Raw genomic sequence first — 24,757 nt, 5'->3', positions numbered from 1 at the left:
TATCTCAAGGAGACCGTTACTTCCACGGTTAACTATCAGTCGCAAACGACATGTCTCTATCTTTTTTTGTTGTGCTGGGGAGGGGGGGGGCCTGTGTTTCCTCGCCTAACACTGATAAGCTCATGGCGTGAATGGAGACTCGATTTGGCCGCACTGAAATGCTTCAGCCGAGCCGCACCCATCATGCGCCTGCTCGTGTGCAGGAGCGGGGGTGCAAAGCGTCGTCGCAGCATGCTTGGGGGATGGGGGGGGTGCAGAGAGCAGATGAGGCAGCCATCCATTGGGGGGTTGGGGTAGGAGTGGGTGGGTTGGGGTGGGAACAGTCTGACGACAGATTGCAGCTGTGCCGAATTATCAGAGAGCCCATGACGAAACGCAATACGTGCGCAGGGTGCGCGTGCGTGCGTGCGTGGGTTGCTTGTCCGCCTGCTGGGCGTGACGCTAGCTGGTCCTGCCTCGTCGCTTCTGCCGAGGGGCGTGTGGGGAGGATCCGCATTCAAGCTCTCGCTCGGAACCTTGTGGGGGCAGCAGCGTTTGACACAGCGGCTGCTGCTGCTGCGAGTTGGATTCACCCGTGTCAATAAAAGAGACGCTCACTCGTTTTGCGCGCGAGGAGGATTGCGCGCCCCGGGCCCCGCCGCCCCCCTTTTTTTTCCTCCGGCAATCGAGAAGACAACCGGTGCTAATGGTGGTTCTGGACGGACAAGGTAAAAAAAATAAGATGAGTCTGCTTTGTTGTTCTGTGGCGTGGCTGTTGTCATTATAATGTATAGACTGCAAACATTTCTGCATGTAGTCCGTTTCAGAATATGTTAATTCTTGGCTAAGCTCTATAAATCATGGTGCATTATGGCTGCAGAACACATGTTGGTTGAAAAAAAAACCTCGAGAGAGAGAGTGTTACAATGCACTATACGCTGTGGATTTATACAGCATCCAAATGTGTTGGAATGTTACCTGTGTGGCGTGCAGTACGATTTGCCATTACGATGGTGACATTGACAAGGGCTTTAAACATTTTGACTCATCACGACGTGTAATTGTAGTGGTGATGTTTCCCACCCACCGCCCATTTTTATTCCATAATTTGCAATTTTATGGAATAATTTTGGGCGTTCGTCACTTGACGGCAACAGCGGCAGCCCTATAATGGTGCTTATTTTAGATTCACACATTTTTACCTGCGTACGATTTTCCATCAGTCACGTGACTCCGTTTCACACACTGTGTTGTTGTGCGCTCAGGAGCGTTCGTGGAAATGAATTGCCACCGAAATAAATGGCCACATTCATGCGCAAATTATAACTTGATGCATATATGGCAAATTGGTGTTGGGCTATTATTTCAGATGCAGTGGCTTGAATAAATGGCCATGCCGATCATAGGTGTAATCTTTTAAACGTACTTGGCTGGGGTATGTTGTGATGTGTGATAACGCTGGTATGTGTTAAATGTCTTGCTTTGGCCGAAAAAAAGCAGCCATTCGGAGGAATTCAAAGGTTGGCAGTGACATCTGTCTGCTATAAACACAGCCTCCTTCACAGCTGCTAAATTATGTCAAGTAGCTGAAAGTTAACCTCAAAGCATATTTCGTGTACGTGCAATGTGATCGTAAAAAATATGCTTTGGTAATAACTTAACATTTCTATCCGTTGTCTTGCAAACAGGGCATTTCAGCACAGTGCCCCCTTTTAAAAGCATTCAATGTTTTTCATGCTCTTCCAGTACGGATTTATGTTACTGACAAGTAAAAATGCAAACATTCCTCTAAATGAGAGGAAACTGATATGACAAACGCAAAACGGAAGGTGATTTTTGTTGTTACTGTATGGTACTTTGCTTCACGTTGAATATTTTTTATTCGGCATAATTTGACAGTCGTTTATTTTCCTTTGTGAGATGCCAAAGGGTAAACTGGAACATGGTGCAATATTGCAGCAAGGCTATTACATGGAATCAATACAATTTTGGTTAAATTGTTTTGGTAATGATGATTGCTTTTTAATATCACATCTATGGCCCTTCTGCTTTAGTTTTTCTCCATACAGGATTGTGCATATATTGAATCTGGAGGCTCTAAAATGAATCACCATTGAACTGAATGAAGGGAATCAGATATGTTGCATGACATTTGAAGCAATAATAATTTGTACATCTACGTAACATTCCTTTGTAAATATACTGCTTGGTGAAGGCTCCTCATGGTGTTGATTAATGTATTTATTTGTTGACACTGGTATGAAACTTTCAGCCGTAAGATTATAGATTTAGATTTTATTAATTTCAGCACGAAGGGCCCGATAAGATGTTGGGCTTTATTTCATGGGCGTCCTGCGATGGTACAGATGTTATACAGTACAGATGTTAGTTACAATCGTGGTTATATCAATCGCGCTACAAGTATCGGTACACGCTTTACATGTTGCAGGAATATGTGACCGGTGACAAATTTTACTGGTCGAAAACGAAAAAAACCCTTTTTTTACAAGAATGATCCACGGAGGGCCTTGGTAAAAAAATAAAGTTGCTGCACTGACCACCATGCTGGTCAGTGAACGGGGGATACCAGGACCTGTTCAGTATCATTCACCGTTGCTGCTAGCTGGGTCGTGAATCGAACTCCGGTCGCTGGATTAGTATTGCAACGGGATAACCACTGCGCCACTGCCGCACCCAAATGAGTATGTACAATATTTGTTTGCATCTCTATTTTGTTGTTCGGAATATATTCCCATCACCAAAACTTTGTGATGTTGGGTTCTCAAGTTCCAAAATCGCCTCTTACATTCTTTGGTTCTTTTCGGTTAAGTCACGTCTAAAAATAAAATAATAAATTAAAATAATGTTATTTTAAAATAATGTTATTTTAATTTATTATTTTATTTTTACACGTGACTTAACCGAAAAGAACCAAAGAATAATTCCTGCAGTCACGAAAGCTCCTAAATTAAGATCGCCTCTTACATGCCGGGCACATTCCACATTATGTAAATATACCCCGGTCTCTAGCATCCCCACACGTCCTGCTGCCTTCCCCTCTCAGGGCTCTCGGGACGGGAAGCAGACGTTCGGATGAAGATTCCAGAAATCTGGATTATGAATATTTCACCTCTATACGAAAGCCTTGGGTGGATTTTATTCAAAGCACAATAAAGGAGCTATAAAACATTGTACTGTATGGGAGCAGTGTAATTCAGGTACATACATATTATATGACCAACACCAATCGTTGTGATCTATGTTAACTTAAATATGTTATTGACGTGGGAGTAGTGGCACATTGGTGAGTACATTGCTATGAACCCAGAGAGACCTGTGTTCGATTTCTGGCCAAGGCTAACATCAGTGATGAGTGTCAATGTCTGAACCATTCCTAGGCCCCCTCTTACCGACATGCACTGCCTAGTGTGGTAAAGTACGGTCACACAACCCCAATGCCCAACATGGCATGTAGAGGAGGCCTTCACCCAGCAGTGGTTTGACAAAGAGCCTATATATACTACTATTGTAGTATTTAAATACGTTGTGATAATGGCATCTTTGATTCAGTGGTAACTAACATCTCTGCCGCATTCTCATTATTCGAGTTGCCCTATAAATGCATGCGGAGTGAACTGTGCTTCCCGTAGGCGGGATTATGAATTCCGAGCACGTCTATTGATATCGGTGACGTTAGCTGTCGGCCAGCCGCCCCAGCCGCGTGCACTCATCGGCGCCACCAGTTAATTGCCTGCTCGGTTTATTTTTGGCAAATCTCAAAAATTCCTGGCCCCTTTCCAACACTTCCCCTACCTTTGTGACGTGTACGTGTGTGTGACCGCCCACAAACAGCGACAAGAGGATGCACTCTGTGGCATGCAAAAAATAGCAGCCTCCGGCATGCATGTTATGCCATTCTATTTGTGTGCACTACAAGGGGCTCATTTTTCCAAACCGCATAAGGATTTATATTTTATGGGTTTTATTTTTTTACGTGTTAGAGGTTCTAGAAATTACATATTGATAGTCTATTGTGGTAAAAAAATGTAAACGTGCATGTACAGTCAACTAGACACTGTAGTACAGTGGTGGGAGTGGTGGCACAGTGGTTATGGCATTGGATTGTGAACTAGGCGACCTGCGTTTTGATTCCCAACCATGGAAAACATCAGTGGTGAGTGATATCCACTGAACCAACATAACTTGGAATGCCCAGCATGGTGAAATATAGTCAAACAAACCCACGTGCCTCACATCACATGGGGGGTGGGAGCTTCATCCAGCAGTTTGGTGGCAAAGGCCCGATAATTATTTAATCTATCATACAGTACTGAGAATATAATTCCGTGTTGTAAATCCTAAACGTGCTGTTAATTTGATATCAATGACAGTTGAACTAGTCATGTCATCATCTAACAATGACAGATCATCCACCCAGCATACAATAAACTAGGTAAGGGTAACATTTAATGGTGGAAATTCTTAAAGCTTTCAATATTATTTTGTAAATCCTTATCAGTGTTTTATTGTGTAATGTCTTTAATTGTATTACATTGTAAATCTAATCTGAAAACACTGACATTCTGCAGTGAGTTGGACTGACAGTCAACAATGAAAATTGCAATAGAGTACATTGTTTAAAGTATTTCTAGATCATGTTTTCATTACCCAAGTGAACATGCATTTGTTAGTTAACCCCAGTGGTTTAGGCTGCTGCAATGGACGGAATTATGGATGGCCACAGGAATTTAGGTTATGTTAAGAATGAACATAAAATGTTAAAGTGGGGTGGTCTTAAGTTCATGGCTTGGCTATCCCAAGGAATTAACTCGAAGCAGAACACATTTTCCTTCAAGGAGTTAGGTTATTTACAAGATACAGTATTTGTAACAAATCTGGCTGTCGCCTGATGAAGCTAGTTGTAATTATTGGTGAAATGTCGTACTCGGATTGTAAATGTTGTGGCTTTGCTCTCCAACACACCGGTGTGCAGTACTAGCAACGAATTGGCATGTTCTGTTGCCGTGACCAAACCTTACTAGTTGGCTGTCGGGTGGTGGCGGGTTTAACAACACATATATTTACGCGATCTAACCCAAAAAAACAGTATTGTGATTTGTAATATGTAGATACTCTGTATAAAATAATACATCATAAATACGAGTAATTCTCAATCTATATGCGAAGGCCTCGCCATGCCATTTTTATCATCATTCACTGCACTGGTCAGCAAGGGTTGGAGAAGTGTGGGGAAGGGTAGGACTGGTTTTGATATCACTTGACACTGATGTTAACCGTGGCTTGGAATAAAACTCTGTGGCTGGGGTTCAAAGTTCAGCATGCTAACAACTGTCAATTTGGCATCACGTATTGTACGTATTCGTCAAGTCGTCCCAACAGTTGTTGTTTCACAACATTTTGGTGGAGTTGTGTTTCTTGAGCATTCATTTTGGTAAAAAATTATAGTGACGCATTTTGTCAATGTAGAACACCATATTGATAACAGTTTGCAGTGAGCTTTTCTCATTAATGCAAGCTTAAGGCATTCATTTAATTCCATGTTTGTGGAAACCACGGCTTGGATGGTGCTTGCCCTGTGGTCTTCAAGGACAAATTTTTAAAACAATGGGAATAGTTAGGAGCAAAGGGTGTTTACATTTGTATTGCTGTCTTGTTTCCTGAACATCAATTTCTAAACTACAATACTGTTGGTATCCTCAAACTCAACCTACATTTACAGCTTTGAGCCACTTCATTAAACCTCGGAAAGCAAGGATATTGTTCCATATTACTTTTCCATATTGCAGTGATAAAAAACCTATTGGTATTAATATTAAACCACCATTAATACAGTCTATTGGGTGCATACTATGTGTGATTTGTTGTTTCAAAAATTATGCCAATTGTGTGAATACCAATCACCCAGGAAAAGCCTCATTGAGTACCAAGATAATATTTACTGGAAGGTTCTGCGTTTTGATGTTTGGCCAATACCATAAATGCGTGTTTGACATGTGGGAGGAAACCACATTACTGGGAGGAAACAAATCAGGGGGTAACAATACTGCCATCTCATGGCTTCCAAGTTGCCACGTGCCCAAAATACTACATTTTAAATGAACCCCATAGTAGATACATTTGCACATAAAACAAACATTCTTCCTAAAATACATTGGAAAAACAACTCTTTATCAGTGATAATGGTGAGTCATTCGATTTATTTTAGCACATAGTACCACAACCGTTATCAGAGATCACTCTGTGTATCATACATTTGCTCCTTGCTACAGTGCAGTGTACTGGAGCATAACGTACTGATCTGGACTTTATGACTGCGGCAGCATTGACAGCAACTGAAGATGTCAGGAAAAACAAGATTATCCTCAACATCATCAAATGCGATCACACATTTTCATCGTCATCTTGATTCCGCAGTTGTTGGTCTATTGTCACTGTCCCGTGAGGTGTCCTACGATGTCCCGCCTATAAACTAAACTAAATCTAAACTATTTCTATTTTACCAGGTCAGGCCCAATGAGCTTTATAGCTATTTTTTCAGAAGCGACCTGGCAAAAAATAATAGCTCAACGAAGTGGCTTATGTGGAAATTTACACCAGTCAAATGCACTAAACACATGTTTCTAAATGTGGAGGGAAAAATCAGAGGACCTGGAGAAAAGTCCACGTGACCTCCTGCATACCAGGCGAGATAGTTAACATATTGCCACCACGGCACCATCTTTCGCCGAGGCAAAACTGTGCCGACTTTTAAGTGATAGCTGACCTTTTGGGATGCCACTCTAACACGCGTCCCATTAGCCGTTTCAGTGACAGTGACTGGTGTTTGAAGCCACCATCATCAATGTCTTCATCAATCATCAGCAGCGGGAGGCGATGGTAGTGGTAGCATTTACGTTAGGGACGGAAGTTATCATGTTCATCTGTCACCATCATCTTAGGCTCCCATCATCGTCTTCTACATCTCTGTAATCTGTGGATTCTCACGGATAATAGGGATAAATGTAGTGACTTTCCATGACTCCTTCCTCTTACATATGAAATATCTGCTAATGGGAGTGCCAATTCACAGATAATGGTAAAATTTGTGAATCTGTCCAACACCACAGACTTTACCGATCAGAGCAGTTTGACAGTGTTATATATACTGTACGAGGAGAAACTGACAGTGGCATACTTTCACGCTTGGCTTTGAAATATACGTATAATTTAACTTTTTATATTTTATTATGGGGTTCAAATCGTCGGTCGTCTTATTAAAGGTAAAGGTGCAGCCCTGCAGGGAGTTGCTCATGCTGTGGGGGTAGGGCCTCCAGTAGGGGAAACCCTAGAGAGCACCTCTATTGGGCATTTTTAGCCTACTCTTCCATTCTGGCTAGACATCTTGGAAGAGTATTCTTAGGTTTTTACGGTAAAGTCACGTAGGTAAAAAAATTAATAAAAGTAAAATTAAAATAAAATAAAAAATAAAAATCACGACGTTTCGGAGGCAACACAAGCTTCCGTCTTCAGGTGGAACCGTCACAGCACGATAGCTGTATCAAGTGAGAGAAATTCCAAGAAACAGTATTTGTATATATACTGGTTGAGGGTAGGAGGAGCCAAGGTAGGCCCTGAAAAAAATTATATTCAGGGCCTACCTTGGCTCCTCCCACCCTCAACCAGTATATATACAAATACTGTTTCTTGGAATTTCTCTCACATGATACAGCTATCGTGCTGTGACGGTTCCACCTGAAGAAGGAAGCTTGTGTTGCCTCCGAAACGTCGTGATTTTTATTTTATTTTAATTTTACTTTTATTAAATTTTTTTACCTACGTCACTTTACCAAAAAAACCTAAGAATATGAATCCTTGCAGTCACGAAAGCTTCAAATCTAGAATCTTGGAAGAGGTCGGAGTACCCACGTGTTACCCCACCGCACGTAACCTGTCCATCGACTAACTGTGGAGTACCCATTCATATTACTGATAGGACAGAGGTAGGGGGGATTTTACCGTTTCCCCTACCGAGACGTTTGCAAGTTGCAGGGTGGGTCCCGTTCACCGCTGAAATTCGGAACGCGCAAGCGGTTCGGCGTTAATTTGCGTAGCACAGCTGTTTTTAAAGACATATACTCCCCGCAGAGAACTGTAGTGACACCACCACACTGATAGCTGGCGTCAAACTATGCCACGCCCTCCCGCGTGGCCTTTTACTTCTGATTCAGTTGGGAATCGATTCCGTTCCATTCGGAATCTATTCCGTTCCGCTGACATAAACGTGCAAAAATCGGAATAGAATTTGGAAGAAAAATTGTACGTCGTTGGAACGGGAAAGAGTTAAGAAACTCGCCGATTTTTTTCCAGGAGATCGAATCATACCATATTGCAAGTCCACAGTGCTAACCATTACACCACGTCAACATCCGGTCTTAATGTACAGAATTTGTGTTTAATAAAAGCTTGCTCATTCACAAACCTATTATTAAAATGGACAGGAAGGAACTGGTGTTAAAGTGGATGTAATTGGCTCGTTAGGGAATAGAAGAGGAGAATGCAGCAGAGCATTTCAATTACGGAAATAAAATCTTTTTTTGGAGCATTCCAATCGCCTTATTCTTTGTTTCAAGTTTTTTAAATTAGCATTTTTCAAAATGTTTACACAAATATTTGTACTTCTAGGAAAGCATAAATAACTTTTAAAATATATAATATATGCACTGCAGTAATTCGTATTTGGTGAATGTATTTTCTTAGTTACTATAGTCGTTAGCATTTGTATCGATTTGTGTTTCCAGTTCATTAAATATATTAGCTTGTTAGATTTTCTACCATGACCACATTTCCCTTTTAAGTTAACTAACCTAATAGTGAAAAATAATAAATACGCTTCGTGTTTCATCGTCTCATATCCTTGTGGGAGTAAGTGTTCAGTGGGAGGTGCTGACATATGGCAAAACAAAGCGGTGATGTGGTGGCTTTTTGCGATGCGGTAGCTTTTTGTGTCCGCTGTGCTGAGCGCTAATGGATATTGTGCAATCACCCTTGTGCATTGCAATGAGCAATATAAATCATATCCTGATATTTTGAAAGCTGTCCATATTCGCCCGAAGGACATTTGCTCGGGGTGACACCATTACTGCTGCTAAAACAGTTCAATACCGTCAACCACTGTCCACTACTGGATGAAGGCCTCTAAAGCAAGCGAACGTTTTCACAGAACAACAACGCAATAATTCGAAAATTACATGACCCATAATATCCGCAACCTTAAACGCAATACCATTATTTCGTCTCAAAATTAGCGGTTAGGTTTGCAAATCTGTTACGTACCTCAAAGTTGATTGATGCAATTTGTGCCAAACTTAATTAGAGTGCTAAGGCCTTTGAAGGATTACAGAGCTGCGTGGACCCATGTGCACAATCAGACTTGCAAAGCAACTCCCCTGGTCGTTTGTGAATGCTGGCTCTGTGATTTCGCCAGGGAGATGAGCCAGCGTAGGGCAGCTGGCATCCACATTAGATAAGGAACGTGGCAGCGTTGGGTTACGTTGAACAGTAAACATGTACGGAAAAAGCAACCATGCATTGGGCCAGTGTTTATTTGTGGAAGGGATCTCTCTTTTTTTGTTTTGCCTGCATCAGAATGCCAAGGGAGTTTATGATGTTGGGGTATTGCCTTGAGAGAGGTGCAGCTTTGTGTAAACAGTGTGAGATATTTACTTTGGTATACTTTGTGGGTTGCATGTAGCTGCTCTGGAATGCTTTGTGTGGATGTGTTTTATAATTAGAGACTGGCCCCGTGCAATACACAATGTACAAATATAGCTCAGAGTACAGATTAACATTTCACACTATCATTTTAAGTAATGCTGCCAGAGAAGAGAAGCTACACGATATACCTTGGGGCCTGATGAGAATTACATTTAGAAAATATTACCTAATGAATGGTTTTTAAAATTAGTTTCAAATTTAAGAAATTAGTCTGACATGTAATAAATTGTGGTTGTGACAAATGCATTTGCCAATTTACAACTCTTCACTGATAAATATTTGTCAAAAATCACCTTAAGAGCAGCTTTGACGGTACAATAATATTTATTTTTTGTTTTACGAGCTCCCAATTTAACTATTTAACTCTACATTTCAGTGTCAGAATTCGACAGCAAAAAGATACATGGTTTGGCATGAGATAATAACTTATGGGACATGCAACACCATCGTTTTTACGTTTACAGGAAACTGCATTTGTGGTCCCTGTCTTGTACAATATATTAGGGGTGAGAAATTGCTACACCCCTGAATAATGTACACATGCATTTATTTGATGAGAATCCAATACAATCCTTTAATGACATTTGGCGAATCTATTTTCTTGCATGGCTTTGCTTCTTCCCTATAGTAGGGATTCGATCTGCAACATTAAATTATGTAAAAGGCTTCCTTATATTTGATGAAGATACATTTTAAAACATTCTGATGTTATTTTCCCCCCAAGTACTTTTAACCATCAGTAGACACAAGCAATTTCTTTTATTTACTACATCTGTCAACACAACCATGCGTTGTTTTGGCTCACGTGCTGGGTTTACAGTACAATGAAAGAGCCCTAGGCAGCATTTCAAGAGATGTTTCTGACCACTTTGCAGAGGTGTGGACTCGAGTCATGTGACTTGGACTCGAGTCAGACTCGAGTCATGAATTTGATGACTTGCGACTCGACTTGGACTTGCATAACAATGACTTTGTCCCACCTATGAGATGTGGACTCGAGTCATGTGACTTGGACTCGAGTCAGACTCGAGTCATGAATTTGATGACTTGCGACTCGACTTGTACTTGCATAACAATGACTTTGTCCCACCTCTGCCACTTTGTTATGGGTAGTTAGGGGGTACCAGTAAAATGCATTATTTGTGCCCCCTGCCCATCCCCCAATATTTTCTGTTGGTGGGGTGGTGGCCAAAAGGTCAGCACATCACATTATGAACCCAGCAAAGCTGAGTTTGATTCCCACGCCACCGATAACATCGGTCGAGGGATTTATGAACCTGGAACCGGAATTGGCCTACCCTTCACCAACCCATACGGACCAGTCTGGCTAAGTATGGTCAAACAACCCCCATGACTGAGAGGCATGGTCGAGACTGTCATTCAGCAGTGGATTTACAAACGGCTCTGACTTATTATGATTTAGATTGATACCCTAAGCAACCACGATCTCGAATGCCACCACCATGTATATGTATGCATAGAGTTTTGATACTTGAAGATGAAATGTGATGAATGTTCGGTCACAGAATTATTACAAATAATGTATTCTTATATTGAGCTCCCGGGTTGAACCAAATCTCAGGGTAGATAATTGAATGAGACGCTATGATATTGAACAGAAAAATATATTTAAAAAAATGCAACAAAGCAGTAGTCTCCTGTCGCAATAAAATATTAATCATTCTGGAAAAGCCATTGTGAAGATGTAGGTCCACTTGTCGGCTTATGCGCAGGACTGAGTTCCAAATTATCGGTGCAGTGCAGGTGACTACAATTATCCCACCGTGATCAAAGTCTGTGGAGCCACCACCCGCTAAGTCTGGACTATGGCTTAATCAGATCACCAAGGCATAGTTTGGGGCTGTTGTTGTGACTATGAAGCCTTCACAAGGATTTAATCTGAATTCTCCAAAGTGGCCGGGCTGTTTATTTGTTTTCCACACGGAAGCGCAAGGGTTACACGTTTTCTTCTCCCAACCCCTTTCCCGGTTAACTATGCCACCTGTTTGTCACATTTTTCGAGGCATTGTAACATCTTGACATCATATTCGTCATGCGTGGAAACTGACAGGCAATGCTTTGTATCCCTATGAGGTCAGTCGCGTGGTGGTAATAGTATTCTCAAAGTATGACACGCGCTCCACCCACATTCTGCGTCATAGTCTCAGGAATTTACGATGAAATGTGTTTTTTTTCCCATCAGCATTTTCTGAAGATATTAACATTTCTCCCCCATTTGTTTAAATAGTTGTGGATAATTTGGATTTAAATACGTTTTTAAAAGAAGATTCTTGACGACTTTTGACAATGCGGGGTGATTTGTTGCCAGCTTAAAAAGTAACTTTACGAAAAATGTACTCATTTGTAACAGCTCCTTCTGACCCCCTCTCATGATGCTTAACTCCCCAGTGGCCCCGAAGCAAGATGCAGCCCAGCCCCCAACCTCGGGCAAGGACAAGCCGCCCATATTGTGCCACAAATGCTCGGAGCCCTGCAAGGGAGAGGCACTGCGTGTGCAGGATCGCCACTTTCACATCAAATGCTTCATTTGCAAAGGTAATCCCTCCCCCCCCCCACCAGAATGGACACATTACATCCTTGTGAGGCTATCATGTTCTAGATTTGAAGCTTTCGTGACTGCAAGGATTCATACTCTTAGTTTTTTCGGTCAAGTCACGTAGGTAAAAAATGAAATTAAAATTTATAAAACTAAAATAATAAAAATCACGACGTTTCGGAGGCAACACAAGTCTCCGTCATCAGGTGGGACCGTCACAGCCAGATTTGCTGTATCAAGTGAGGCAGGGATTCCAAGATGCGAGTTCTTTACCTACGTGACTTTACCGAAAAAACTAAGAGTAGGCTATCATGTGTCAAAATGTTGGAAACGCAAGCAGAAGGACTCACGTGGCACTGAATGCACACGATTAGAATATATAAATGGATACAAATTCATTTTCAAGTTTAAAGTATCTCTACTAAAATAGACCCGCTATTATTGGCACGCTGTGAGTGTCTAAAGTTGATATGTGCCACCTGTAATGGCTAATCACCGTGCCGCCTGCTTCTTCTCGGGCAGTGTTTACTCAAATCCAATCCGAATGACCTCCTGTGCCCCCCCCCCCCTTTGTTATGAAGACTGGAGTTGAGGAACACTGATCTAGGGACTTCATAAAGTATTTTTTATGTTTTGTAAAACACTGCAATAAATTTACTTAACAAGTGAGCCTCTACAGCTGTTCTGTTCAATGGTTGCACACCACAAGGGGCATTCAGATGCCTGGATGCATTGTCGCCAAATCTGTTTGGAAAATATAGCTAAACGTACAATTGTCAGTTGTGATATATTACATTAAAAAATATATAGCGAATGCATAAAACATTTATTGTACATGTATAATATTGATATATTACAATGTAAATGTGCCTTTTTTCCACATTGAGTTTTTGGCTGGTTTTCCTCTTCGGTAAGAAGCAGTTACAAGCTTAAGTAAAAGCATCTGTTATTTTTCGATACAACTGCATGGTGGCATTCCCAATGCTCTGTGCCCTGTAGTGGAGCTAAAATTTAAAAGTGCTGGCTGTTGACAAAGTGAAATATAGATTTCATAATGTCGTATATGTGCCGAGATGTTTGGTAAGTGATGCAGAAATAAACTGTATCTGCTTCAGCAGAGTATCTAGCATCTGTTTTCACCACAATAATGCTTGGTGTTCATACTTATTCATGTGGAGAGTGTGCATGAACAATCTCATTATATGCACCCATTCATGTGTATTTTCACTCCCATGTTTATGAAATATAAGATTTTAAACAATAAGCCATTCTTGCATTCCTTGTCAAAAAACTGTGAAGATAAACTTTATCTGTATTTGTTTTTTCAATTCTAATATTATTACTAAGTTATAAAAAATCGCGAATTGATTACAAATACTGTAGGTCTTCTAAGTATACCACGTGTATATCTGCAGTTGCAATGTAAGTTATAAGTAATTAAATAATTGGAACCCTTAGTCGATTGACGACTGGATAACCATAACAAACTTTCCATGCCATGTCAGTCGTGAATGTTATTTGCCAATATTTCACCACGCTGTTCAATGTGGGTTGCAAAAGAAGAGGGGGTGGTCCAGGACTTGTCCAGATATCACTCACCACTCTTGTTAGCCATGTCCAGGAAATCTACCGCTGGTGGCTTGGTTCATGGTGCATTGTGCTAACCACTGCGCCACAATTTCTGCCTCAATAACATTACCACATCATTCGAATATGCATGCTTTGATGACCATTACTCTAGGTATTTTAAGTCTTCCATCATTTCTATCCACTGACCTAAGTGTCACAATAGAATTATATGATGACGTATTGGCACGGAAAATAACTGTTAACATTGAGAATTGTATGATTTATCTGTGCATTGTACATTTCAAAAGTGGTTCTTCCACTTCGGCACGAATTTGGCATGTGCAGGTGGTCTATTGTTCACTCACTCCTGATGCATCATGCCCCCAACAGAGATAGATTCTTTGTCAACTAAGGGGTCCATAAACTTGTGCCTCTGCAGACTATACCCTAATCCGGTCATGCATGTGCGGTTACACCGCTCTAAAAAATTCACACTACAGTCATCCAATATAGCGAAGAGGACTTGTTTTCATAAACACCACCGGCAGATTTGAGCCTGCGCGTGAAGGGTTGTGTTGCAGGTCAGATGTTATACAGCGGGCATGTATCGGGTTTGGCCACACCCTTTTTAGCGGCATGTAGGCACACATGGTTCACAATGCAGAACCTCTGGGACATGTCGGTGTGCACATTGCTATGCGACCAATGCAGCCCATGCATGCACCCCATGCAGCGTCTTGAACTTACGAGAGCCCGTGCCATACCTCAGGTCACTGCCTGTCCACTGCCATGTTTAGAATTTACAAGCGTTTGTTGTGCAATACCCTGCCACATATATAACTTGCTGGGGACGGAGGTGTCGGCGGGTATGTGAAAAGGTTGGATATGTGAAGAAGTACTGTATAGAAACTTACAGTAATACCATATACTGCACTGAGTGAGGGTGGTTAATTGGTCACGGTGGATATGTGATGGTCACATATGCGACGTTGGACTGCATGAGACATTACCTTCAACAATATTTGTCTTTCTCTTGTTGTCAACTCAAACATTATCTGAGAAAGTATTGGATAGCTTACCACCATGCGCTCAGTATGGTAATTGATTAAATAATACGCATGTTGATGGATGTTTGCTACTCAGCAAACGCATTTATTAAAAGCTGATCCTGAATTTGGAAGCTCTGCTCTAATCCTCTAATTTTTGCAGATTCATTGAGATGCAGTGCCCTGGAAATGTGCTACCAATTTGTATTTACTTCAGTATCGTAACAGCTGTCTAATATGTAATTTAAAATTATGTGGGCAGTGTTGCATTATGCTGATTGTTTTTCATGTTATCTAAAATATTGCACCACCGTAATAGTTCAGTGCCCATTGAAGAAACACAACTGAATAACGCAGTTTAAGATCCTCTAAGACAAACACCTATTATAAGATCAATCGGAATGCACCAGGCCTTGTCAGGTCCCTTAAGCTAGTCAGGTTTTGGCCTGGATAGTGATTGGATAAGTGGCCACAGTGCACATACAGGTTGTCATAGGGCTGCACTGATGCAGGTTAGGTTGCGAAAAAAAACAAATCCAATGCTCCCCACCTTTACCATGTGCACTGACCATCTCGGTGAAGTATGGTCAAATAAAAGACCTGCATAGTCACCCAGCAGTGGATCGACAAAGGGCGCTTTGAGACTCTTTGAGACTCTTTGAGACTCTTTGTGAAAGGCACCTTATAAGTGCAAAGTATTATTATTACTACGACTACACGTACGCATCACGCACACATAAAGGGTGCATTATGAGGTATACATAATCGTGCCCAGTGTTTAGACCCAGCCCATTACATTTTCAATGCTGGCACCTTTGAACCAAACAATGAGATTAATCCCAGTTCTCAGCCGGGGCTGGACAAGCACGGACATGACAAAACATGATATGCTTCTCGGTGCATCGTGTGTCAACCTTCACTTTGACATACGCTTATTTCTGTGGAAAAGCCGCAGAGTATAAAATGCACTCGTTGTTTTTGAATGAACTGCAGTACAGTATATATATAAATTATCTAACATTCCTGAAAACTCAAACCATATTTCAGGTTTTTTATTATACATCACAGACTCGTTGGCTGCTTATTTTATTTATAAATCAGTAGTTATTGTGAAGTACAATGCAATACAATGTATCGCTACACATGCATCAAATCTTGCATGTAAGAATCGATGCATTTACAAAATATACAACTTATATGTAAATGAGAGTATAATGTTACATGTTGGATAATACAGTAACCAAAACCAAATTTGACTACAAATGCAAAAATAAATATTTAAACCGAATTGTAATCCCATTTTGTGACATTTTATTGCATCACCAGGAGGAGGAAGGGGCACGGGGAGGGGTAAATCGTAAAATGCGTAAAACCAATAAATAAGTGGTTGTCATTTAGTTAGTCATTTAGAAAGTATGGCTCTATTCGTTTAAACCGCATAACCCTGGCACTGAAGCCATAGGAGTGTTTTTTTACACTTAAGCCAAAGACAAGAACCGCACTGCCAAAACATGTGGGTACGTAATGTGAGGCATCTCACCGTAGAGTGCGATCTGCAACTATAAGCCATCCATTGACTCTGCCCTTCTTTCCCCTAAATATGGGTGATTGCGCCACACAGCCACTTACACTGTGTATTTTTTCTGTTATCAGATAATAGTGTGTGGCCTTCATCTAGCAGTGGAAAGACAAAGCGCCGTACATTATTTTGCTTATTAATTATTCAAAGGTGATAATGGTGCAGCACCACTGCTAAAGCATTCGTTTTTATTTGATGTGCAGTGGTGAATATCTCTATCATAATACAGTTATTGATTTGATATATACATTTGTAGATCATAGCCATACAACTTCAGCAAGGGGTTTCCCTTTATTGGTATAAAGGACGGTAGGCATCTAACGATGCACCAATTGATTAAAAAACAATTATGATTCCCAACCCTTTATCGATACACTGTTGGATGAAGGCCTCCTCGTGCCATGTCGGTCATGAGTTTATGGCTTGGTGAAAGGTGGTTCAGATATCACATGCTAATGGTGATCGCCGTTGTCGGGTATATATCAACACATGCTGGTGTAACGCGTGAACAGTCGCCATGACCCGGCACGGCGTGGCGAGATCCTCATCCAGCAGTATATTGAGAAGGGCTGTAACCTTCAAAATGTACAATATATTGCGTGTAACAATTGTCTTTTCTAAATGTATACGTTGTAATGCAATTGGTTCATGTGGCCCTTGCAGCCACTAGAGCCATGACATTCAGCGCATGGTCAGGAACGATAAAGTTGTCCCTGAATTGAATCGCGACCTTGAATCGTGCCAGTTCATAAAATCACGATGGGGTGGCAAATCGTTTCATGTCCCGAAGGAAATGTGCCCAAATAATAATGAACAGAGATAGCTTCATAGTGTTCCAATCCCTACTTGCTCAGACAGAGGTATTGAATTTCACACTCCCATGTTTCACCCTACCAGACTATTGGAAACACAGATTCCTTGGAGATGAGTGTAGTGAGATGAGAGTGTGACTATGTTATAGGTGTAACATTTTACGCCTCTGCTTGAGTCATGAGCATTTAAACAAGTGTACTAGAGATGTCTGCAATAAATGTACTGTTTGTTCTCATGTCAACATTAATTAATGATTGCATTGGCCGTAGTGATTTATATAACCACGAAAGCTTCGCTGGAGGATCTCGCTACGATGGAATGTTGGGTAAATTCATTTATCAATGTTTGACGTGGAAGTAAACTGGAATACCTGGAGAAAATCCATATCTACAAATTAAAAAAACTTCCGCACAGATTCAATCCATAGAGAGAAGCAAAAAGTTAAATCTGCACGTGGACTAAGCCCATTGCTTATTCCCATCTAGCAATATCGCAGCCCACTGCCTCATACCTACAACACTTATTATGCACTAGTAATTCATTTAAAGCACTCATCCCACCTTAGCTTCTATGATATCTGAGAAGATTCAGCGCATTCAGTGTGATTTGGTTGTAAGCAATGGAAGTCATCGCTTAACATCACAGTGTAGCCTATTTGTGGTTTCCTTTAGAAGCATGATAATTAAATGCGTGCCTTAAGTCGATCAAATGTTTTGTTATATGTTAGAAATAAGTTAGAGAACCAAGCAGTGAATGTTGTAAGCCATCATAGTCGGTATAGCCATCTCTTGGTGACATCACTTGTTTAATGCAAGGTGTGGCTTTTGGAGAACACATCACACTGTGTCTTAGAGCAACCCTTGACAAGCAATCATTTGAAATGTGAAACAGAACATGCTGCGAGCAGCTTCAGGCCAATCATTAAATGGGAGTGAATGAATGTGAGATTGATAAACAACATTGAAAGTTTTACACATTCATTTTTTCCTGCTTAGCAACCACCACAATGGTTGTCTGTGATTACTGCCTCGTACGCTTTCATGGTTTTAGTGTCCCACACAATGAAATGTCATACAGTGATGTGGGGCAGTGCTGTAAATCTTTCGGATGCTCAATTAGAAAGGTTAGTACATCACATTACTCTTAGTTAAGACATGAATAAATGTACTAACAACGCTAAGAGGTCATCGTGGTCAAGGCCACTGATGCCACCACACCTCACCATCGCTTCCTTCCTTCTCGTAGATCTTTGAAAATGTGACTTGAGGTGGCCAAGTGTTTCGGATAGCCAAGTGTTGAGCTGATACCGCTGACAACCATGGTTTTAATCCAGGCAACGACCCATGATAAAACTGGGTCTTCAAGATAAACAAGTTAATAGTCTCCGCCTGGTCACCATTGGCTCCACAAAAATAATTCCAGCTATAATAATTAACAATATTAGTTTGACTGTCATGCAATCTAATTGCAGAGCATAATGACAAAGTGTACGACCTATCGTGTGAAGAGTAAAGCAACTTGAATGATTTTTCATAAGAGGAAATATGGAACATCTCTTTAATGAAACATTCCCTCACACACAGCATGTGCTGCTCTGTGAGATTCTTGAATAGATTGTTTTTCGAGCACAATTGGAATAAACTTTGAAAAAAAGTTATATACTGACATTTAGACAGTCAATACAAATCGGTCCTTGCTATCGTTACATCAATGGGACGTTCACGTGATCAGTTGGCATACTGACAAAAGCAATCAATGTTTGTTTGTTGAATGGTTTGTTCCATTTAGCCAGTTACCCAGCTAGTTTACAAGGGAGATTTATGGCGCATCAACACAGAGCAAAGAACATCAACGTGATCCGTACAGAAGAACAGGCAACAATGGCACAGACAGGCATAGTGACGTGGCCATATGTCAAAGCCAAGAGGCTGTGGTTGATGTGGGCAGGTGTTGTTGGAAATAAAAAAAAGCTCCAGCAATGTGCGGAGAGGTGGTAACTTGAGAGATCGCCGGCACTCATCTGTTCGCCGCGGTATGGCAAGCGGCCACTCGGCCGCTCCGGGGGCAACTCACCCTCGGCAACGCCCGATCGGGAACGTTTTTCAGTGCCGGCTACCAACACATTCCCTGTGTTGTTAATGCAAATGCCACCAGTGCATTTGGACGACACGTATAAGCCGGTGAAGTGAAATGTACGATGGCAAGAGGGGACAGCGCGACAGGAAGGATTTTGGCTCGAGTCGGTGTGTTCCAAGCGGGAGGAGCTCTGTCTGTTTGTAGGATTGGCAATGTTGGACTCTTTTTTTACTTTGATTGGAGCTGTCCGCGGCACAAATGGAAAATCACATCGGCCAAAAATGTGTTTGTTTACTGGTTTATAAATTACTGTTTATTTTACTTTTTTCAGTAAACATGTCTTGTTTTATTGTATGCCACGATTCATGTTTAATTTGCTAAATGAATGCCTGTGCATTCCAAAATCTCTGTATATGCAACATTTGCAATGTCATTTTACACATGTGGGCATGCAAATAATACTCCAGTTAATTATCTTTTAAAAACTCAACATCACATACTCTTTAATTACCTAATCAAAACTGAGAGACCAAACTTATAAGCTGAGTGGTGGATAACTATATTTTAGGACATCGTTGTCCACGTGATCTACTGCCAGTGGCACTTGATGTCAACAAATCCAACCCTAAATGGTGTTTGTGTAATGGCTCGTCGAATCGTATCTTGACAAGTAACTGTTAGTGTAATCCTCTCATCCGGTAGTAAGAATGGAATTTGATTAGTTGATGTTATTGGCCAGAATGTTGCACAACAGTGCATAATGAGTTTTGGCCACTGTTTTTGTGTTGACAATTCCCTGTCATTTGGAGGAAGCGCTAGAAGCAATAACATCTGGTAAACTAGGGGAATTTGTTTGGTAGGCCTGGCTCTGCTTTAGATGAGACCCCGTCATCCCCAGTTTAGAGGTAGCTTGCTTAAACAAATGATGCTGGTTGATGTAAATATGGAAAGGCCAATTGTCTGATATACCAACAAATACTATAAATTGTTTGTTCGTTTCTCAATCTGCTTGTCCAGTTGAGGGTTGCATGTGGCAATAAGGAACTAAGGTCGATTTATTTTATGACATTCCAGAAGTTCAGTATGGAAAACTTCTAAAGACAAAAAACAGTGTTGTTGAAACCACATTTGTGTTGACAGAAAGAACATTTTTTTACTTGGAATTTTTAAAGAAAGTGTGAATTGTAGCATCGTGGTGTGTCCTAACCTTTAGTCTGCAGTGGCAAAACTGCCTTTTGCATGGTATAAATATTTGGCCTTTTCCTTGCAAACAGTGAGCAATAAGAACATTGCGCAGAGAAATGTACTACTAAAATCAAATTCTACATCACGGAAAGCCATACTTAAAGCCCATTGAAGGTGAATACAAAGGCCTTAAGTGATCTTAAAGGTCTCGGATTATGTCACGCATAAAAGCTCCGAATGTAAGGTGAAAGTTGAATGACATCAACAAGACATCACTGACATTCCGTACACTCAATAGTGTAAGTCAGTCAGATGTATGGCGCTCTCAGCGATATTACAGGAAAAAAACATTGCGCGGCACATTGCGAAGATGAGAGAGAGAGAGAGCCTTAACCCCGAACTGTATGCATATCCATCGGTTGGCTTGTTTGCATCTATTTGTTCTGGAACCGGTGGTTTCCAGGAAGTCCTCTCTTTCCTGTCTCTACAGTCTTGGCCTTGGCCAGGACAATGGACTGCTCTGTTATAGCACGGTTCGGCCTTTGTGCCGATTGTTCTCCCTGGCTTTTGGTGGACAAGAAAGCGTACACGTGTGAGATAAAAAATTTTTTTGGCAGAAACAGACATGACAGCATCATGGAAATATCGAAAGAGTGTGAGTGGAATGGAAATCAGATGTGCTGCATGTTGAAGGGTGAATATAATTTTAGTGCGTGGTAGCTTCCTTTAGCAATAACAAGAACATTAATTAGAATTTATAGCAAGGTGTGGTGTTTACTGTGAGTCATCCCTTGTTACTGTCTGGTTGAAATAACAAGTCGCAAAATGCAGCTCAAAACTACTTTTATTTCATGAGTTCAAATATAAAGAGTCTCAGATGTTTTGGTCTTTTTCCCAATGTTGCTGGCAGTACATGATCGTAAGATATGTTTTTATCAGTGGCCTTTTAAGCTTTACACTACAGAGGGTGCATTTCTCCACACAACGTGCTATGAGATTTGTGTTTGTCTCATGATCGTGAAACCACTATTTTCACGATGAGATCTGTAATGTACCCAAATTTAGTGAAAAATCTATTATAGATAATTTTTTATGCATTTATTTATTTTTTATTCATCAGATGTTGCCTGGATTTAAGCCCAGGATTTAAGCTGTGCTGGCTCGTTGCTCTGACTTTTGAACTAACCAACCACCCATATGGGAGTGAAAGTAATTTGTGCTAAGTATTCACATTGGCAAAGAGACCCAGCATTCTTTATTATTTTCAAAGTTAAAATAGGTCTTGTGTTGAATCCCTACCATGTGTTTGTCTACTTGAGAATGTGTTCGAATACATTCTCAGATAGAGTTCTGATAACTTCTGGTGGCATTTTGGGAAATCGAAGCTAAGTGTTGCTGACTTCCTGCACCGCCACTTGTAACAGAGCTCCACTTGCTCGGCGGTGATCATATTGCTTCAGTCTGAAGAAACAGATGGTAGTTATTAAATCAGCTAGACTCTTTGCTTTGCATGAGCAGTCTGGTTTATTGAGGCCTCTCTTGATACTTGTCAGTGGTCAACATACATCAGGTGTTGAGCTCTTGAATCCTGGCTATCATCTTTCCAGATGCTCTTGCTAATCTTTTGGACTTTCCAAGCAGTTCCGATGAACATTAATGCACTTTTTTTCGTGACATAAATCCAATGGAAAGAATGTTGACCTAATTTCATAAGACTAGCGTATTTCTGTCCACATACTTGCGAGCGTGTAATAAAATCTATTGACCAATTATCATTCAACTGACAAACAATTCACATTTTTGAGCCATTGCCCTTTCCAAGTAAGGAAAAAAACCCTACAAGCAAGAACAGTGCATACATAATCTGTGTGTTCGACTTGGCTCTCGACTGACTCGAATTGTAAGCATCCAGTAATTAATTGCAAAGATGTGAATGTATGATGCATGTTTTCTTGTTGCTGCCGCCGTGTGTGTATGTGTTACTTCAGTGTATGGTGAGCGGTAGTGTTGCGCTTGGCGCGCTGTGCTACGAGCCCGGCGACCTGAGTTTACTTCCCGCTCACGGCAAACATTGTTGACAATCATCTGAAACGGCCCTGGACCTCCCCTAGGTTGACTCGGCATTAAATGAGTATCTGGTGCGATGTGTAAAAAAAAAACCTCGCCACTGGGGAGACTAAGGCAACCAGGCGTGATGCTGGCCACCCACCCCCTCGTCGGCCACAGTGGCCAGCCTTCATAGGTGCTCGCTAACAGCACTTGGTCCATCAGTTCATCATCAGGATGATGTCGTCGTTTTGTTATTTTATTTGAACCTATCTACGTGACTTTACCGAAAGACCCAAAGTATATGAATTCCTGCAGTCACGAAAGCTTTAAGTCAAGATTTAGTCTCTAAGGTTTAAAATCTAAATTGAAAACGAATATCTTTGGAACTCATCTTCTTGGTTCTTTCGGTAAAGTCACGTAGAAGGGAAATAATAAAATAATAAAAATAAAACATAATAAAATAATTCTGACGACGTTTCGGCCACAACGCAAGCAGCCGTCCTCAGGTGAAGACCAGGTCTGTCAGGGAGACAGCGTTTGAATGCGTTGTGGCCGAAACGTCGTGAGAATTATTAAATTATGTTTTATTTTTATTATTTTATTATTTCCCTTCTACGTGACTTTACCGAAAGAACCAAGAAGATGAATCCCTGCAGTCATGAAAGCTTTAAATCGAAATCTTTGGAACTATTTTTTGTGTTAAGTTTGTCCCCCCCCCCACCTCCGATTAGCGTGGTTGGCTATGTATGGTGCGAAAGAAGTTCAGCATGCATAAATCGAGGGGATCTTTGTCTTTGTTGCTTCAGTGTGCGGGTGCGACTTGGCCCAGAATGGCTTCTTCATGAAGAGCGGCGAGTACCTCTGCACACATGACTACCAGCAGCAGCACGGCACCCGCTGCACAGGCTGTGGGGACTTTGTGGAGGGGGAGGTGGTGACGGCCCTCGGCAAGACCTACCACCCGCAGTGCTTCGTGTGCGCCGTGTGCAGGTAAGCTACCCGGCATGTTCCATTGACTTGTAGAAGTTGGCTGAGAAGAAGTGTAAGTAGGGTGCTATGGTATGGCAAGCTTTATCCTACTTTGCCGTGTTTCTCAATCGTTTAGTTTTCATAATCCGTGGTGCAGCTCTCTGTGATTGTAGCCTGTTTTGTTCCAGTTTGTTAATAGTTTCTCCTATTTTCTTCCAATGTTGGTAATGGTGTTATGTCATGAGACAAAGCCTTTTTTCTTTGGAACTTTACAGCTTACAGTGCACCACTGCATCAGAATGCCCCTCAGGAGATGGCGTCAACATAACTATTACCAAGGTCACTTAAAATGTCCACAATTGGGTCATGACTTCGATATTCCCATGTCAGTCAAAGCAAAATGTTAAAAGCTCAGTGTTGGAATTTAACCAATTAAGTGAAAAAACACATTTTATTGATGTTTTTTTTTGTACTCTAATGTGTGACCAAGCTGAGACCATCAACCCATCTTATTAATCAGCATCTGCTCTCGATTCGATCCCAGGATCTCAACGGTGCCTGCTCAGTTCTGACTCCTGAGCCACCTGGGAAACTCTTGGCTTATTTTAAACTTCATTGGAAAAGATAGATAATTAGGAAAACTGTAGCTGCACCATGGGGAGTTAAAAAGATTGGAGCTTGAGAAACTCTTGCAGTGGGTGGCTGAAAACAAGGCGGCAGTAGAGCGTGCGAGAGATGTAGGTATATTTAGATAAATAATGCAAGAATGTCCAGCCAGCAATGCTTTTAAAGAGCAGTGATTTTTTTTTACGGTCTCGTAAGTGTATTTATTGTAAACGCCACACTCCCTTCCTCTTCCTTTCTGGGTCCCCTCCCATAACCAAAGGAAGTGTTTGACTAATAAGACATATCCATGTTCATTTATTTTTTGTTTAATTCCCGGGCAGTGATGCATGTCCACCTAGGGTACAATAAATTGCTGATTACACAGACACTAAAGCCTAATTTTTGAACTCATGTTGGTTTCACCTTATGACCGCATTGTAAACAATGGTTTTTATGTTCCACTATCTTATTGCAACAACAGTTGTTTAACTTCCTTACAACCTGTATGGTGATGTCATTTTGTGTCCTGCTGTAATATTTTATTTTACTGGTATT

At 41.1% G+C, this 24,757-nt stretch overlaps 1 protein-coding gene across 8 annotated transcripts in view; it reads left to right on the top strand.

The window, feature by feature from the left end:
• The window catches only part of LOC144721594 (actin-binding LIM protein 1-like), a 92,791-nt gene that overhangs the window by 33,126 nt on the left and 34,908 nt on the right, over window positions 1-24,757 (top strand). For 7 of the 8 annotated variants that reach the window (XM_078599351.1, XM_078599350.1, XM_078599348.1 and 4 more), the window contains 2 exons: window positions 12,163-12,309; window positions 23,434-23,617. In XM_078599351.1, coding sequence (XP_078455477.1) covers window positions 12,163-12,309; window positions 23,434-23,617 — 331 coding nt within the window. Of the gene's footprint in view, window positions 1-499; window positions 708-12,162; window positions 12,310-23,433; window positions 23,618-24,757 lie in introns of those variants that run through there. The other variant, XM_078599354.1, reaches the window with a different exon arrangement.

The sequence above is a fragment of the Lampetra planeri genome, chromosome 12 (assembly GCF_965212315.1).
Source record: "Lampetra planeri chromosome 12, kcLamPlan1.2.h2, whole genome shotgun sequence".
Classification (NCBI taxonomy): Eukaryota; Metazoa; Chordata; class Hyperoartia; order Petromyzontiformes; family Petromyzontidae; genus Lampetra; species Lampetra planeri.
Note: the sequence above shows the minus strand (reverse complement) of the source record. Positions and strands in the feature narration are given on the sequence as shown.